This window comes from Dermochelys coriacea, chromosome 21, assembly GCF_009764565.3.
Source record: "Dermochelys coriacea isolate rDerCor1 chromosome 21, rDerCor1.pri.v4, whole genome shotgun sequence".
Taxonomy (NCBI): Eukaryota; Metazoa; Chordata; order Testudines; family Dermochelyidae; genus Dermochelys; species Dermochelys coriacea.
In genome coordinates this window covers 13,655,894-13,674,337 of record NC_050088.1, presented here as the reverse complement: position 1 = coordinate 13,674,337, position 18,444 = coordinate 13,655,894, and the positions used below count along the sequence as shown (strand labels likewise).

The following is an 18,444-nucleotide window of genomic DNA, read 5'->3' as shown; positions in this document are numbered from 1 at the left end:
ATTGGAAAAACGTCCGCCACATGCTCTGGGCCCAATGCCTGGTGCTTCCATTCCTGCACTCGGAGCAGGGGATTGAAACTCGCTGGGTTCTCAGGAGCCATCCTGGCTCCCAGTGGAACTTAGAGGAATCTCAGGGCTCCTTGGACTTTCATTCTGCTCCTAATGCCTCCCTATGGGCTCAGGGAAGCAGAGAATAGCTCTAGTGCAGTGCTTTCTGGTCCCCCCACACCTCCCGAGATGCTCCGCATCCCCCCCACGCCGGGCCATGGGGAGCTGAGAGCAGAGCCTGTATAGTGAGCCAGCTCTGCACTGGCTGGCGAAGGAGTCCCTGGTCCCATCACCCACGGCCCCTTGGCATTGCCAGACCAGGAGCAGTAGTGTAGCTGCAGATCCGTCCATTATACAGCTCTTGTTGGGTTTGCCACATGAGTTATTCGGCAAATAATTTGGGGGGCCCTTGGTTATCTCTGTAGCTGCCACTGCCTATTCAGCCAATACGTGGCCCCGACAGACACTGGCAGTGGTTGTCAGGTGCATTATTTCATGGGTATCCTCGTGCCCTCCCAGCATTCCAGTCGCAATGCCCTGCAGAGCGTTTGCAGAGACAGAGGCAAGCCCAGGACCCTAGTCTTAGGCCCCAGCCCCGGAGAATGGATCAGCGAGGGCCCACATCAATCCCAGGAGATGAGTGAGCCAGCTCTGCACTGGCTGGCGAAGGAGTCCCTGGTCCCATCACCCACGGCCCCTTGGCATTGCCAGACCAGGAGCAGTAGTGTAGCTGCAGATCCGTCCATTATACAGCTCTTGTTGGGTTTGCCACATGAGTTATTCGGCAAATAATTTGGGGGGCCCTTGGTTATCTCTGTAGCTGCCACTGCCTATTCAGCCAATACGTGGCCCCGACAGACACTGGCAGTGGTTGTCAGGTGCATTATTTCATGGGTATCCTCGTGCCCTCCCAGCATTCCAGTCGCAATGCCCTGCAGAGCGTTTGCAGAGACAGAGGCAAGCCCAGGACCCTAGTCTTAGGCCCCAGCCCCGGAGAATGGATCAGCGAGGGCCCACATCAATCCCAGGAGATGCAAATCCAGAGGGGTTTTAGAGCGAGTGTCTGATCCCAAGCTTGCATCCCTGACTAGCCCCTCACAGCTGTTGTTATTTATTATCTGGATTACCGTAGCACCTAGGAACCCAAGTCGTGGCCCAGGACCCCACTGTGCTTGGCGCTGTACAAACACAGAACAGAAAGAGAGTCTGTGCTCCGGAGAGCTGACAATTTAAGAGAAGAGACAACAGGTGGACACAGACAGACAGTACAGTTCAAGGGAACAATGAATCCATCCTGGCCAGCATGGTAGGCAGGGATTTCAGCCTAGCTGTTAGGTTTTTTTGCAGGTATCCTGGCAAAGGAGAGTGGTGCAGAGGGACGTGAAGGAAGAGAAGAGGGAGTTTTGCGGGTGTTTGCAGGGAGCTCCGCCCCAGCGGGAGGGGAAAGCACGGAAAATGTAACAGGAGGGCGATGGAGGCGGCCGTTATGGTCCAGTCGGAGGCAAGCGTCGCCATCTGGAATCTCAGGAGTGGATGAGAGGGAGGGTGGGGAGAGGCCCTGGGGCCATTGCCAGTGAAGACAGCTAGCTTATGTTCGATGCAGCAGAGACGAGGGAGGCAAAGACAGGGACAAGATGGCCAAAGCGACGGGCTTGGAGGTGACTTCTGCAGCAGCACTCTGCATAGACGTGAGCACATGCTGTGCCGGGTTTACAGTGGCTCCACGGAGCCGGGCCCATGCTCAGAAGGGGCCCCGGCCTGCTCCGCTTGAACTGCACCCCGAGACCCCGCTGGCCCCCCTGCCCACCACTTGCTTCTCTTGGCCTGCCCACCGGCTGGCCAAGGGCTCCTCTCTACCCCCTGCCCCTCTCAGCCCCCTGGCCAGATCCCAGTGCACCTCCGGCTCTGGTCAGTCTCTGCTTCCCACCACCTGTGGGGCCCCACCTGTCTTCCCGGAGCTGTGCCACCTGGGACTGGTGCAGAAGCTTGGCCGGTTGGGGGGTGGGGAAGAGTGTAGGGGGCTTGGCTGGGCCCCTCCAGGCAAGTGCGTCTGGCATGGCCAGCAGGCCCTGGCCTGGCTGATCGTGCCACTCCCGAGGGGCTGGAGCGATTCCCTGGGACAAGCCCTGGCTGCGCTGCCAGCTCAGCCCACAGACACAGTCACCTCCCAGCAGGGCCGGAGAGTGCGGTCGGGAGACAGGGCATGGGGGAGGGGATCTGTGGGGAGTTTGGGGGTGGGAGGATCTGTGTGTGTTGGGGCACTAGGGAGTAGGGGTTCTGTGTGGGGGGTGCTGGGCAGTTGTGGTGGGGCTGTGGGCAGGGGTGGTGTTGTGCAGGGTGCTGTGCATTTCTGGGGGAGGTCTGCAGGGGCGCTGGGCATAGTGGGTCCACGGGGGATCTGGCCATAGGAAGTCGGGAGGGTGTTGGTGATGGGCGGGGGGCTCTGTGGTGTGGCATGGGCCTGCCCCCCGAGGGGAAGGGGCACACTGGCATCACAGGGCCACTGTGCAGCTTGCAAATAGTGCCCTCGCACTGGGCTGGGCGGAGCCGGACCACCTCTGCCATGCCATGCCCCATTGTCACTGGCTGGTCCCTTGGTCTGGGGACCAACCTCCCCACGCCAGGCTCCATTGCCCCTATGGGGGCCCACAAATATGTTTGGCGCCAGGCCCACAAAAGGTTAATCTGGCCCTGCACACATGCAGTGTTGGTCTGTAAGGCAGAACTTCCTTGCTGTGTGGACTATATGGGCTGCGGTACAGACCCAATGAGACTTGTAAAAAAGCAGGCCCGGGGAGTGGGGAGGGGACTGCTCTGTTTAAAAAGGCTATAGCGATAAGGTGGGTGAGGAAATATCTTTTATTGGACCAACTGTTGGTGAGAGAGACAAGCTTTGGCGCTACACAGAGCTCTTCTTCGGGTCTGGGAAAGGTACTCTGTACTAAATACAAGGTGGAACTAGGGTGACCAGATGTCTCAATTGTATAGGGACAGTCCCGATTTTGGGGGCTTTTTCTTATATAGGCACTTGTTACCCCCCACCCCTTGTCCTGATTTTTTACACTTGCTATCTGGTCACCCTAGGTGGAATAGATTATGTAGCATAAGTAGTTAACACATTCACCCAAAAAGAAAAGGAGTACTTGTGGCACCTTAGAGACTAACAAATTTATCCGATGAAGTGAGCTGTAGCTCACGAAAGCTTATGCTCTAATAAATTTGTTAGTCTCTAAGGTGCCACAAGTACTCCTTTTCTTTTTGCGAATACAGACTAACACGGCTGCTACTCTGAAACCTGACATTCACCCACATAGTCTCTCACATATTCTAAGGGACCATTCAAAGTGAAGTGGCCCGTTATCACCTCTGCAGTCATGGGACAACAAAGGGGGTTAGTGGGTTACAGTTTGTTGTAATAAGCCATAAATCCAGTGTCTTTATTAAGATGGTGATTTTTGGTATCGAGCAACATTATGAATTTAAGCTCCCAGCTTGTGTTTTGAAAGCGTCGTGCAGGTTTCCTTTGAGGCCGAGAACTGAGAGGTCAGACATGGCGCGGACGTTTGGTGAAAAGTGTTCGCCCACAGGTGATTGGGTGTTTTTGTTTTTTATCATTTTACTGTGCAAGTCCATTCGAGAGTGTAGTGATTGTTTGGGTTCACCCACATAGTTGTTGTTTGGCACTTAATGCACTGGGTGAGGTACACCACTTGTTGTGATAGGCAGGTGTAGGACCCATGGATCTTGAAAGGTGTGTTGTGTGGGGTGTTGGTCATCGCAGCAGTGGAGCTATGTCTGCAGGTTTTACATCTGTGTTCTGGCAGTTCTGGTGCCACTTTGAGTGAGTGTGTCCTGGTCTGTGGATGAGTTTGGAGAGGATGGGGGGTTGTTTGAAGGCCAGAAGAAACGATTTAGGAAAGATCTTTCAGGATGTGGTCCCCATAGAGTGTAGGTTGTAACTGTTCGGTGATGTCCGATATGGGTTCCAGTGTGGGGTTGTTCCTTGATGTGATCTGTTTCCCTTGTGGAGTGCCCTTGTTTGGTGAAGGCAATTTTAAGTTTGCAGCCCGGACTTCATAGATTTCCACCACACCTTCAACAACCACCATCCATCTGTCAAACTCTTTCTAGAACACTCCTGCATCAGCATCAACTTCCTGGACACCACAATCAGCTTCAACATTGGAACTCTCCAGACAGCTAGTTACAAGAAATCCACGGATCCCCACACTTACCTCCACGGATCCAGTAACCACCCCAAACACACCAAGAGATCTCTTATCTACAGTTCAGATACCACAGAATGTGCTCCAAAGAAAAAATCCATTTTTAGTGAGTAAACTGAAGCACAAAAGGTTAAGGCCCAGGTCCTCAAACGGTACGTCTACACTGCAAAAAAGGACCCGCGGCAGCAAGTCTCAGAGCCCGGTTCAACCATCTCGGGTTTACAGGGGTCACACTCAGGCTTGGGCTGGAACCTGGGCTCTGAAACCCAGCGAGGGGGGAGGGTCTAAGAGCCTGAGCTCCAGCTTCAGCCCGAATGTCTACACTGCTAGCTTAGCCCTGTAGCGCAAGCCCCAGTCAGTTGACCTGGCCTGCCAGACTTGCTTATGAATGCGACATGCTTTCCATTTACTTCTTGGGCATAGGACGATGGGGTGTCATCTTTGCCTTCCAGATATTGTTCTCTGTCCTTGCTCCTACACAGCATAGCCACCGGACGCTTGTTTCTCCTGTGTGCTGCTTGCCTGTTGGCTTCACATCTCTTCCTTAGTGTTTGACTTCATGTGTAAATGGACAGCCATTGTGTTATCTTACAATACTTAAAGTACAACCTGACACAGAGAGCGGAGAATCAGTATCTCTTGTCTGACAGAAAACCTGTTTTTTCACCTCTGTGATGACTAACACCTTAATCCAGTCTATAAGACCATGTTTTCAGTATATATACAGAACTCCTTCCATAGTATCAGTACATACATCTCACAATGATATTAATAACCTATGTGCCACCGGCTTTCAGTGGAGACCTCTCATGACATTCTTGGGTGAATGAGATGGTGCATACTGACCTCAGTTGCATCCAATGAAGTGAGCGGTAGCTCACGAAAGCTTATGCTCAAATAAATTTGTTAGTCTCTAAGGTGCCACAAGTACTCCTTTTCTTTTTGCGGATATAGACTAACACGGTTGCTACTCTGAAAACTGACCTCAGGGTATACCTGTACCCCTCTGTACCTCCTTGTTGGTTGGCATTAACAGGTTCTCGGGTCATAGTATGGAATGGGGCTGCTAGCTATCCAGTCATACCTGACATGTTCGCTGTCTGCGTGGAGGTGAAAAGGGAGCTTACACGGGCTTTGGCCTGATTTCTTGCCCAGCACCTAGAGGCGGAAGATTTCAATCCTGGGTCCCATCCCGTTAGGGTGAATTCACTCTTTCAGTTCTGTCATTTTCTGCTCTACCAGTCAAATGAATACTTAGGAAGATATGTGTGGGCCAAACACCCCTATTGATGGCAGCAGGAGATGGGCATCTGTATTAGAGTCTGGCCCCGAAGAGCATTCAGGGTGTAATTCCAGGCTGGGTCAGGAATTCAGAGCAAACCGAAAGTGGGGAATCTCCCTGCCCTGTGGCAGTGGCGGCTCCCCTGAAGGGGCTGTTATTGTGGGGTCTGAATGTAAACACATAAATATAAATACCCTCTCCCCCAAATATCTGGCTGGTTCTAAAGTATTTAAATCCTGACCTGGAAGAGGCCCTAGCAACAGGCAATGATGAGCGTCAGCGGGCGTGATGGACAGGTGGCAGCTACTGCTGTGCCCGGTGCAAAACGCAGCCACTATTCTGGGCCCTGATGGCCGCAGGCAGCTGCACTGAGTCAGCCAAAGAGCTAGACAGCAAAGCCTCTGGACAAAGGCAGGAGAGGAGGGGGGCAGCATCCTCTCTGCCCAAATGGAGTGTAGGGGTTCTCTCCCCTTCCCCTGGTTTGCCAAACCTCAGTTTCCTGCCACGAGCGGCAAGAGGGGCTCACAGCACAAAGGGAGCTGGAACCCATCGAGGACAGCCATGGGCAAAACCAGGGCTTGGTTTGGGTTTTGACGGGAGCAAGGGGCCCCACAGATGGGGAAAAGGGCTCTGCTGGGGGGGCTGGCCAGAGTGGAGGGGGGGCCCAGATGCGGGAATTGGCCTCAGTGGGGCTGAGGGCAGCTGGAGGGGCTGGCCACAGTGAAGGTGAGGGACCCAGCTGGGGGGACTGGCCACAGTGGGGGTGTGGGGCTCAGAAGTCATATTCAACTGTACTTAATAAAGAGGGACAGGATCACAGTGGAATGGATCAGAGGGGACTGGGCTCAGGAGGGAAACAGAGGCTACTTATGGGGGGATTCCGCACCAAAAATTTAAAAATCCTGTGCCAAAATTTTAAAAATTCTGCGAAATTCTGCAGATTTTATTTGTCAAAATAACACAATATAATCACTTCAGTTTCAATTATTTTGGTAATTTATTTCAAAATACCTGTCAACAAGTACATCAACAATATCGCCTCCCTGGTGGTCTAGTGGTTAGCATTTGGCGCTCTCACCGCCGTGGCCTGGGTTAGATTTAGGGCGGGATAGCTCAGTGGTTTGAGCATTGGCCTGCTAAACCCAGAGTTGTGAGCTCAATCCTTGAGGGGGCCATTTAGGGATCCGGGGCAAAAATTGGGGATTGGTCCTGCTTTGAGCAGGGGGCTGGACTTGGTGACCTCCTGAGGTCCCTTCCAACCCCAATATTCTATGATTCTACAGACAACAGCAAAAAAGATTTCCCCCAAGAATAGAGAGTTAAAGAAACCTTTATGACAACCCAGTTCCAGTTGAGAGGGGGGCTGGAGGGAGTTGTGTTGGGTCCCCCAGAGCCCAGACGCCTGCACTCCCATCCCCCCAGAGCGGAGCCACGCAGCATCCTCCAGCCCAGACATCAGGAGCCTCCTCCCGGCAGATCCCAGTCGCAGGGCAGACACCAGCACCCCCAGAACCTTTACTCCCCCCCAGCTTCTTTACTGTCCCACTAGGGGACATGGTGTGGTGCAGCCCTGCCCTTCCTCATCCTTTACCAGAGCTGGCTGGGTCTCCAAGGCCCTCCCCGACCCCGGGAGAATGAGGATCAAAGTGCTCCGCTCACTGTGAGCTGGGCTCTGCAGTGTCCAGCAGCCCCTAGTGGCGGCCAGAAATTCTGCAGGGGAAACCGGGAATTCTGCAAAATTCTGCACTGCGTGGTGCATTGCGTGCAGTTCCCCCAAGGAGTAAGAGGCTGTGCGTGAGCAGGGGCAGCAGGTGTGGAGGTGACCTGGGAGTTGGCTGTGGCAGAAATGCTAGCCGGGTACAGAGTTATTGGGAGGCTATGGATGCAAATCACATGCAGATCAGCAAGTCACTTAGTGAGAGAGTGGGGGGCTTCTCTAGGGTAACCAGACAGGAAATGTGAAAAATCGGGATGGGGGTGGGGGGTATAGGATCCTATATAAGAAAAAGACCCCAAAATTGGGACTGTCCCTATAAAATTGGGACATCTGGTCACCCTAGGCTTCTCTCAAAAAGTATTAAACTGGTTTGCTACGTTTTCCCTCTTAACAACAGGGGATACGTGAATTAGAGATTCTCATTCAATAGCAATATTGCCAACCCCAAGAGATCAAGAATCACAGAATCTTAGAAGAGTAGGGTTGGAAGAGACCTCAGGAGGTCATCTAGTCCAACCCCCTGCTCAAAGCAGGACCATGATTCAGATCCTCTAAAATCGTGTGATTGGCCCCACAATCAGTGAGATTTAAAAAAAAACCCATCAAACTCTGTTTTTCAATCTTGCATAGAATCATAGAATATCAGGCTTGGAAGGGACCTCAAGAGGTCATCTCGTCCAACCCCCTGCTCAAAGCAGGACTAATCCCCAATTTTTGTCCCAGATCCCTACAGGGCCCCAATCTGTCTTTTGCCTTTCGAATTCTCCTCTGCTCTTCTGGCAGTATGTGCATGATAATGTCCAGTTGACAAGTCAACCTTTAATGCACATGTGGCTGCTTGAATGGAGGTCGCAAGTAGACAGACAGGAGGAGAAGATGCAGAAGATGTTGTATTTGGGCTAGTCCTCAGTAGCAAGAGATTCATTTCAGTATAATAGTCGTGCTTCTGTTAATGGTATCTCCTTATGGGGATGGATAGCCCCTCAAAAGTATCCATTCCAAAATGGAGAGATGTGGTAGAGGGAAGGCATCCATGCTGGTTAGAAAAAGGGGAGGATGAGTGGGAAGTTCTTGTACACAGGTGTAACCTAAGTACTCAGTGGAGAGCTCTGTCCTGTGACAAAGTGACAACATGATAGAAAACTTAATTCACACACATTTAGAAATAGACTGAACAAGATGGAGCCAGCAAATGAGCAATGAACAGCCGAGAAACACAAAGCATTCTCTCTGTGCAGCACGTTTTCTGATGGTTTTTGAATAATGAGGTGAGCTGCAAAGCTCTTGACACGTAAGAATATCTTTACAATACCAAACCCTTAGCTCAGTGCTGTAGTTACATTCATAATCCCTAAAAAAAAAAATCAATTCAGTCACATTCAAAGCATTTCAAAAATCATTTAAACCGTCTGCTGTTGTTGTATAATTTTGATAACTACATACATATATACATTATCCAGTAATTACAATTAATAATTTGGTTTTTAATTAATAATTGTCCAAATAACTAAAAAAATCATTTTTTATTTTAAATATTCTTCTCTTTCGCAGCCTCCCCATCAGTCCAGCCTCCCCATCAGTCCCCAACCCCTCAGTCCACCCCCCAGAGCCTCACCTCTGCTCCTCCTAGGTTTCTTCATCCCCTTTCCCAGGCCTGGGGGGGCATTTAGTGGGGTCCCCTCTCATCTCCCCTTTCCCAGGCTGGGAGGTTAGGGATGGCTCCCTCTGTCCCTTCCCAGGCCAGGTGCTGGAGGGGCAAAGAGCAGAGGTACTGCCCTGTCCATGTTTCTCACAGGATGGGAGGAGGGAACGGAGGCAGTGCTCGCTCTTCCGGCTTCCCGCAGGACCGAACTTCTCAAGGGGGCTGCAGCTTCTTGCATCGGCGCCAGACAGGCTCCAGACCCCCCTGAAATCCCGCCACTCACTATAAAATCACAAGCATTGGCAACACTACAATAAACAAGCTGCACTTTGCTGAATGATTGCTGTGGGGGGTCCCAGGGCTAGGGTGTCATTCCCCCTCACTGTGTCTGTTACCCACCTCACTACTGGTTCCCTTCTGTCCTTGGTCTCTCACAGGAGAAGATAGAATACGTCTTCCTGATCATCTTTACCATTGAAGCCACACTCAAGATCATCGCCTATGGGTTTCTACTCCACACGGATGCCTACCTCCGAAACGGCTGGAACGTGCTGGACTTCGCCATTGTTTCTTTGGGGTAAAGGAGGGGGGGAGCAGAAGGTTTCTTAGAAAATGTCCTGGTTTTTGTTGGAGTGGGTTGTGAGACCACAGTAGGGACAGTGTGAACACGCCTGACACCTGGAGTTTGATCCGAAGCCCACTGAAGCCGGTTTCTAGTGACTCCAGTTGGATGAGGCTCACTTACGTAGTTCTAGTGCCTTTTCCCACATGGCGCCCCTCTGCCTAATACAACTTCCACGAGCTCGCCCACACGCCCTCTCCACTTTTAAGTCCTTCTTCGAGACCTACAGATTCTGCACATGGGCTGGCTTTAAATCAGAGCTGAGAGAATAACCGATCTTTTGATTCACTGGCCATGCTGAAAAATGGGGAAAAAAAAGCCGTACCGAACCATCTGGGCTCGATCTGAGATGAGGTTAGGGTTTAGCTGTGCTGGCAAGGGCCATTGTGGGAACTTCCCCATCCCTGCCTGTACAGGGTGAGATTGACTTTCCTTGCTTGGATTTTTTTTTTTTACTGTCTCCTTCCCCCCTTTTCCTCCCCCTCCATGTTCCTTCTCTCGCCCCCCTCCTCCCCTTTCCCCTCTCTTCTCTGTCCCACTCCCTTCCTCACCCGCTCTGGCAGGCTGGTCACGGTGGTTGTGGAGCAGATCAACGTGATGCAGGGTGCACCGCTGACGGGGAAGGGCGGCTTTGATGTCAAAGCCCTGCGAGCCTTCCGCGTGCTGAGACCCCTGCGCCTGGTGTCGGGAGTGCCAAGTGGGTGAAAGCTGCCCGTACGGCAGGCGGCTCTGGCGGGAGGCTAGGGTCACGGCAGCTGCAGTAGGCTTCCCCTTCGCATGGGTCTGTGGCCAGCCCCCAGATGGGTCTCGGTGGAATTCCAGCCGACCAGCAAAGTCTAGATAGTCCCCGTGTAGTGCCCCTTGCTGAGATATAACCCACCAGGACCCAGCATGCACCAATCCCACCATAGCCTGTTGTGAAAGGAGCTGGTGGGTGTCACCCCAGTGTCTAGGACCCAGATGTCCCCATCCTGAGACCACCTCCCAAGGAGATGGACTGCGGGGATTCGACCTTCCCCAATCTCTCTGGGGCAGCATGAGAGGACCTGGAGCTGCTGCTGCCTGTAATGGGATTGAGAGAGTCACCAGGGCTTTCCTTCTCTCACACACACTCCTGGGACATGGATGGACACATGCTGGGGAGGAAGGATGGCCTAGTGGTTAAGACACTGGTGAGAGCTAGGCCTAGGTCCCTCCATCCCTTCGTGACACTGCAGTGCTTCCAATCAGGTGGGGAGGGGGTGTGACCTGTTCCCCTTCTCTCTCCCTGGGCTGCAGGCCTGCAGGTGGTCCTGAACTCCATCATCAAGGCCATGGTGCCCCTGCTCCACATCGCCCTGCTGGTCCTCTTCATGATCATCATCTACGCCATCGTTGGGCAGGAGCTGTTCAAGGGCAAGATGCACAAGACTTGCTACTATATCGGAACAGGTCTGGAACGTGGGTGACCCTCCCACCAGCTGGGGGGGCAGAGCAGGGAAAGAGGAACATGGCACTGCTACTGTGGGGTGTGTCTGTGGAGTAAATCTATCAGTGGCATCGGGAAGCCCAGCCCTGAGTGTCATCACTGGCTCTGCCAGCTCAGGAACAGGGCATGCTAAATGGCATGGCGGGGAGGTGTATGGCATGGCTGGGGGCATTATAAGGCTATATGACATGGCGGAGACGTGTATGGCATGGCTGGGGGCGTTATAAGGCTATATGGCATGGCTGGGAGGTGTATGGCATGGTGGGGAGGTGTATGACATGGTTGGGGGCATTATATGGCTATATGGCATGGTTAGGAGGTGTATGACATGGTTATGAGTGTTCTATGGCTATATGGCATGGCGGGGAGATGTATGGCATGGCTGGGGGCATTATAAGGCTATATGGCATGGCTGGGAGGTGTATGACATGGTGAGGAGGTGTATGCCGTGGCTGGGGGCGTTATATGGCTATATGGCATGGCTGGGAGGTGTATGGCATATCTGGGGCGTTATATGGCATGGCTGGGGATGTTACAAGGCTATATGGTGTGTTTAGGAGGTATATTGCACTGCACCAAACCCGTCTTCTGGCTGGGGCTGGGGGCTGAGTTATAGGCAGCAGCAGGCAGGTAGCTGTCCTTCTGTCCTCTGCTCAGCCTGACTTCTGTGCTTTGGTTTCACCCTCAGATGTCCTTGCCACCGTGGAAATGGAGAAGCCATCCCCGTGCGCCAGCACCGGCCATGGGCATCACTGCACCATCAACGGCACCGAGTGCAGGAGCGGGTGGCCGGGGCCCAACAACGGCATCACCCACTTTGATAATTTTGGCTTCGCCATGCTGACCGTGTACCAGTGCATCACCATGGAGGGCTGGACGGAAGTCCTCTACTGGGTAGGTGCGGGCCTCAGGCCTGAGCCTGCTGGCTGCGGGGTGAGGAGACACTGGCCGGCTCTTTGAACAGGAACATGGCACTAAACGGATTGGGCTGGCCAGGCTTCCCAAAGGGTGGAAATCCCTGTCGGGGCAGTGAACCCCCCAGACTCGGCAGCTATTGGAGAAGGTAGCCACTGAGCAATGCCCCCCCAGGGAGAAGGTGACACCCACCAGTGCAGCAGAGTGGGCTGGCTGCCACGCAGCCGTCGAGTGGAGTGAAAGGTGCTGGCTTTTCCCGGCAGAGCCCCAAATGGTTTGAGCCCTGCCTACCCGAGAGACCGTCTCTATCCAAGTACCGCTGAGACTCTCAAACTAACCCCACCCTTGCATGGTGGCAGCGAGTCCTCGGGTGGCTCCTCAACTCTGGAGCTCAGGTATAAGTGATTTCAAACTTGCCCTCCAAGCCACGAAGAATGGTAGGGGAGGAAGGACGCCGTGATGGCTCAGGGACAGTCTGGGAATTGCAGAGCTGAGTTCCAGTCCCGCCTCTGCCTCCGGAGAGCCCTCGGTGTGTTACCCTTCTGGGCATCCTTTGTTCTCAGGAGCATGGGGTGAGGGCAGCTTGAGACACAGAGTGCTGGGCCAGCGTCTGATGTTGTATCTGGTGGCTTTTGATAATAACACCACCTAGCTCTGCTTTCAGAGTAGCAGCCACGAGAAGGAAAAGAAAAGGAGGACTTGTGGCACCTTGGAGACTAACACATTTATTTGAGCATAAGCTTTCGTGAGTTACAGCTCACTTCATCAGATGCATGCTCTTATGCAGTGCTTTTCACCATTAGATCTCAAAGCATTTAATTGTTGTTACCCCCCCCCACACCCACCCACACCCACATACACACATGCCCGGGAGGCAGGCTGGACAGTGCTATTATCCCCATTGCATAGATGGGGAGCTGAGGCCCAGAGGCTAAGTGACTTGCCCAAGGTCACACAAGGAGGCTGTGGCAGAGTAGGGAGTTGGGTCTTCAAAGCCTTAAACTAGTGCCCTAACCACTGGGCCCTTCTTCCTCCTAGGGGTTCCTGGGAGGAAGGCTGGTCGATGGGTAGGGACAAATCTGAAACCTGGGAGACCCGGGTTCAATTCCCTGCTCTGCTGCAGGCTCCCAGTGTGACCTTGGGCAAGTCTCTTATTCGTTCTGTGCCTTAGTTCCCCATGCGTAAAGACTGTGAGGCGCTCAGCTACTCCAATAACGGGCTTACCTGAGCCAGGTGGATTTGGTTCTCTCCCTGGATCTTCATCTGCTTCTGTCCTGCTCAGGTGAACGACGCCATCGGGAACGAGTGGCCCTGGATCTATTTTGTCAGCCTCATTCTGCTGGGCTCTTTCTTCGTTCTCAACCTGGTTCTGGGTGTGCTCAGTGGGTAAGGCGCGTGGGCAGCGGTGCCGCCCTCCTATCTCTCGGTCCCAGCAGGCCCTTCCCTGAGGGAGGGGCTGGGGCCTTCTTGAGTTTGAGGATATGAACAGAAAGCCTGAAAGGGGTTTTTACCTTTTTCTTCCCTTTTCTTCTTCCCCTCTTCCTGGGTACCTTGGCTACCAAGGCTATCAAGCCTTGTCTTCCCTTTTCTCTTGGAGGACTCTTTGGAGGACTCAGGAATGTGGAGAGGTGGTGCACTCAGCCCTTAATTGAAGGGAGAGGATGGCGGAATTCTTAATACAGAGGGCTTTTCTCCCCCGCCTTAACAAAACCAGACAATGAACATATTGTAATGATTCATTTGTATTGTGGTAGCACCTAGCAGCCCCCCATCCTGGCCCAGGACCCCTGGTGCTAGGTGATGTGCAAACACAGAATAAAAAGACAGTCCCTGCCCCAACGGCAGTTTTAAATAGTCCCTGTAAAACTCCCTTCCCTTCTCAGTTAACCAGCTGTCACGTCTTGGTCCCTGCAGTGTCACTAGTCCTCGAGTCTTCCAGCGTAGACAAGACATTAATTAAAGCAAGCCGGTAAAATACCACTGAAAACAAACCCACCCGTCCTTTCCAGGCCTGCTTTATCCCCCAGAATGGGGTAGAAAAAGGCCAAGCTGATGTTATTCCCCCTTGACAGGTCACCTTTACTATGGAGAGCGTGGGAAAGTGGGCACAGCTGGCAATCTCTCTGTACCCTCCAGCTGTGTGAGCTTCCCCTTTAGCTCTGACCCTCTGTATGTTTTCCTCAAGGCTTTCCAGTATTGGATCCTCCTGTGTGCCTCAACAGCAACAGTGGGGACAGCCATTAGCGCTCCTAATGTTAACCTGCCCTCTTTACAATCTAGCTGTAGTAGCTGGTTCTGTGGTGTCCTGTGGCAAGGAGTTCCACAGGATGAAAATAAAAAATGAGGAATAGGGAAGCATGTCCTGTTATTAGGTCTGTATTCCTCCTCCTCCTCCAATTTTGTATTATATAACAAAGGTAAAAGGCAGGACAGATCCATTCTCAGTCTTCAGTTGAGTTAAAGGAGTAATGCCACTAGCTGGCAGCAGTAATAGGCTCTTATCCTCTCTGGGGACCAGCCACTAGAATGGGACGTGGCACACACTTGATGAGCTTGTCCCGTGAGCAAAGTCTGGCTTGAAGCCGCCCCCTCTCCATTTGCCTCATGCCAGCCATCTGGGTTTGTTCCAGGGAGTTCACCAAGGAGCGTGAGAAGGCCAAGTCACGGGGCACGTTCCAGAAGCTGCGGGAGAAGCAGCAGCTGGAGGAGGATCTGAAGGGCTACATGGACTGGATCACCCATGCCGAAGTCATGGACAACCACCGGGCCAGGGGAGAAGGTATCATCCTCACCTGGGCAAAGCCAGGCAGGACACACCCAGGCCTGGCTTCCCTCTCGCTTCTGGAGAATAGTTAAATCCTCCACCAGGGGGGCGCGGGGGTGTCTGTGGGAGGAGCAAAGTGGGATGGGGGGGGAGGTGTGCACTGGCTCTTAAAAAGAAAAGGAGGACTTGTGGCACCTTAGAGACTAACAAATTTATTTGAGCATAAGTTTATTCTCAAATAAATTTGTTAGTCTCTAAGGTGCCACAAGTCCTCCTTTTCTTTTTGAATACAGACTAACACGGCTGCTACTCTGAAAACTGGCTCTTAGTTTACTCATTGAGGGAGTCTGTCCTCCCTTGACATTATCCAGGTTTAAGGATTAGAAGCTGCTTCAGACCTGCCAGAGATGAAGAGTTTTTGGAGAGGAAAGAGATTCTTATGGCACAGGACAGGCCAAGGCCTTGGAAGCCTGGAATCTGTTCCTGGCTCTGCCACTGACTTACTGGGTGACCTTGGGCAAGTCACTTCACCAATATGTGCCTCAGTTTCCCCATGCATAGTGGGATGTACTAATACTTGCCCATTTTGGGCTGAAACTATTCACATTTGCTAAGGGCTTTGAGAGCCTTAAGTGGAAGTTGCTATAGAAGAGCGTTATTGGCAAACTCCCCTTCCCCATTACCTCCCTGGGATGCTGTTATCTGCTTGGGGATAATCCCTTGGCTCTTTGTTTACTCTGTGGGGCATTTTACACAGCTGTGGAGCTATATGTAATAACAATTCTGAATTCCCTTGCTGGTTCCCTGGTCTCTATTGCCACTAGTTACACTCCCATGGTGTCTAGTGTCTCTCCGTTTCTTTGCATATTACTATGCCAAAAAAACCCTCCTTCCCAAACTTGTTCTATTGAGTGTGGACGTGTCTCTTGGGGAGGTTTGTGTCTCTTAGGGAGTTATTAGAAGGGAGCCCTTCCTTTGCAGATGTGCTTCTCAGGGTGTATCTGCACTGCAATCACTTTAATCTAGCTGGCTCGGTTAACAAAGCAGGTGAAGCCACAATAACGCCGTGAGTAATTATGCACTGATTTCACCACTCCAGTATCTGAGCTAGCTAGATTAAAGTTAGCTCGGGCGTGTCTACACAAACTGGGATCACACCTCCAATTGCAGTGTTGACATACCCTTAGAATTCCCCTTCCAGATGTGCTTCTGGAAGGCTCTCCAGTGGGAATCCATTGCCGATGTGTCTCATGAGGGGTTTCCCAGCTCACTGAAGATCTCTCTCTTTCATAGGGATGCTGCCATCAGAGGAAGGGGGCTCGGAGACAGAGAGCCTGTATGAAATTGAGGGCATGAACAAATGGATTCTCTTCTTGTGAGTACACACACACACACACACACACACACACACACTCTCTGTCTCTGTCTCTCTCCTGCCTGACCCCGACTCTCCTGCTCTTGGAATCAATCCCGTTGTAAGAGCCCCTATCAGAAGAGCTGGTGTTTTTGTTAGGGGAGGGATACGCCATGATCAGTGCAGCCCATGCAAATGTGGATTTTGCTATGTCTGGCTCTGGAAAAAGGCTAGTTCAGGTGGTATCCGGCCTCTTCTTTTTGGGGACAATACTTCAAGCTCCTTTCCCCATCCCTCCTCCCACCCAGCACATCCCAGGTCTCTGGGAACTGCGTGAGTGGTGTCAGGAAATCACAAGTCGTTCCGGCTGATGAACAGGTGATGCCAGTGCACTCTGTAAGGGCGGGGCAGTGCCCCCTCCATAGCATGCACAGGACCGGCTGCCATGCGGAAGGGAAGGCATCTAATGCATACTGCCCTGGGCGAGCGGCCAGGACACCTGGGTTCTATTCCTTGGGCAGGTGCCTTAGTTTCACCTTCTGTAAAATGGGGCTAAATGAAGCACGCTTCCCAAGAGCTTTGAGACAAGTTGTTCATTAACGCACCAGCATCTCCTTGGTTACCCTGGTCCATCCCCATTTGGCATCGTGGCGATTAAGTGGGGACTTTGACCCCGTGCCAGTAATAGATTGGGATGGAGGAAAGATGCTAGATGGGGCGAAGCGATAACCCCGCCTGCAGAACCCCTCTCCTATGCGTTTGCGAGAGGCCCTAGGAGCCAGTGGGCAGGGCGCTTTGCAATGGCTCTGCCCTCTGGGGCTGGGAGGGGGCAGGGAGCCCCGAAGTCACCCTTCTTGGCCCGTCTCTCCAGCCGGCAGTGGAGGCGATGGAACCGCCTGTTCCGCAGGAAGTGCCGCGAAGTGGTGAAGTCCAAGTTTTTCTATTGGCTGGTGATCCTGCTCATCTTGCTGAACACCCTGTCAATCGCCTCCGAGCATCACTGCCAGCCCGAGTGGCTGACCCGCGTGCAAGGTGAGCGGGGCGGCCCGCTGCTGGTGAGCACCCGAGGACACTGCCAGTTCAGTGCATCCACACGCACGCGCCTGCCCAGACCTGAACACCCACATAGATACACGCGCACACCAATGCACAAGCGTGCTTGCGTGCACGCGTAGTTTCCTCCCCGGTCTTGTGTTTCCCTTCTCCTACAGCCCCATGCACAGACCCACCTCTTGCTGGGGTGGGGAAGGGCGCATTCTGCTGCCACTGCTCAGGGCTAGGAGCTGGGCAGGTAAGTGTAAGCCAGCCTCCTCCTCCTCCCGGCTGCGCTGCCCCGGGATCGTAGGCTGGGGGAGCGGGACCAGCAGGGGGCGTAGTGAGAGGGAGGCGGTGGAGGTGGTCTCACGAGCGGCCTCTAGTGGGCACCGGGGGGATCTGCCGCCTCGGTCCAGAGCGCTGACCGGCCGGGTTCACTGCCTGCAGACAGCGCCAACCGGGTGCTGCTGTCGCTCTTTGCGGCCGAGATGCTGCTGAAGATGTACGCCCTGGGCTTGCGCCAGTACTTCATGTCCCTCTTCAACCGCTTCGACTGCTTCGTGGTGTGCGTCGGCATCCTGGAGGTTATCCTGGTGGAGCTCAACGCCATGTCGCCCCTGGGCATCTCCGTGCTGCGGTGCATTCGCCTGCTGAGGATCTTCAAGATAACCAGGTGGGGGCACCTCTTCCCGGGGCCTGGGGTCAGGCGGTATGGGCGGGCGGGGGGGGGGGCTTGCACGGGGAGGCTGGGCTGCCTTTACCTCTTCTGAGGCCTTAGGCATGACCACAACTATGAGCTGTCGGGTTCGGGATACCTAGTGTCTGTTCCCAGCTCCGGGAGGGGAGTGGGGTCTAGTGGTCAGAGCAAAGGCCTAGGAATCAGGACTCCTGGGTTCTACCCCAGACACAGGAGGAGAGTGGGGTCTTGTGGTTAGAGCAGGGAGGCTGGGAGCCAGGACTCCTGGGTTCTGTTCCCAGTTCAGGAGGGGAGTGGGGTCTAGTGGTTGAAGCAGGGTCCTGGGAGCCAGGACTCCTGGGTTCTACCCCAGACACAGGAGGGGAATGGGGTCTCGTGGTTAGAGCAGGGAGGCTGGGAGTCAGGACTCCTGGGTTCTACCCCAGACACAGGAGGGGAGTGGGGTCTCGTGGTTAGAGCAGGGAGGCTGGAAGCCAGGACTCCTGGGTTCTCTCCCCAGCTCTGTGAGGGGAGTGGGGTCTCGTGGTTAGAGCAGGGAGGCTGGGAGCTAGGAATCCTGGGTTCTGTTCCCAGCTCCGGGAGGGGAGTGGGGTCTAGTGGTTAAAGCAGGGTCCTGGGAGCCAGGACTCCTGGGTTCTGCCACAGGAAGGGAGTGGGGTCTAGTGTTTAGTGCA

At 53.4% G+C, this 18,444-nt stretch overlaps 1 protein-coding gene across 4 annotated transcripts in view; it reads left to right on the top strand.

The window, feature by feature from the left end:
- The window catches only part of CACNA1S (calcium voltage-gated channel subunit alpha1 S), an 80,297-nt gene that overhangs the window by 13,216 nt on the left and 48,637 nt on the right, over positions 1–18,444 (top strand). For all 4 annotated transcript variants that reach the window (XM_043500363.1, XM_038379748.2, XM_038379747.2 and 1 more), the window contains 9 exons: positions 9,353–9,492; positions 10,101–10,234; positions 10,816–10,968; positions 11,694–11,899; positions 13,203–13,306; positions 14,551–14,699; positions 15,978–16,059; positions 16,910–17,070; positions 17,521–17,746. In XM_043500363.1, the coding sequence (XP_043356298.1) occupies positions 9,353–9,492; positions 10,101–10,234; positions 10,816–10,968; positions 11,694–11,899; positions 13,203–13,306; positions 14,551–14,699; positions 15,978–16,059; positions 16,910–17,070; positions 17,521–17,746 (1,355 nt within the window). The remainder of the gene's footprint in view (positions 1–9,352; positions 9,493–10,100; positions 10,235–10,815; positions 10,969–11,693; positions 11,900–13,202; positions 13,307–14,550; positions 14,700–15,977; positions 16,060–16,909; positions 17,071–17,520; positions 17,747–18,444) is intronic.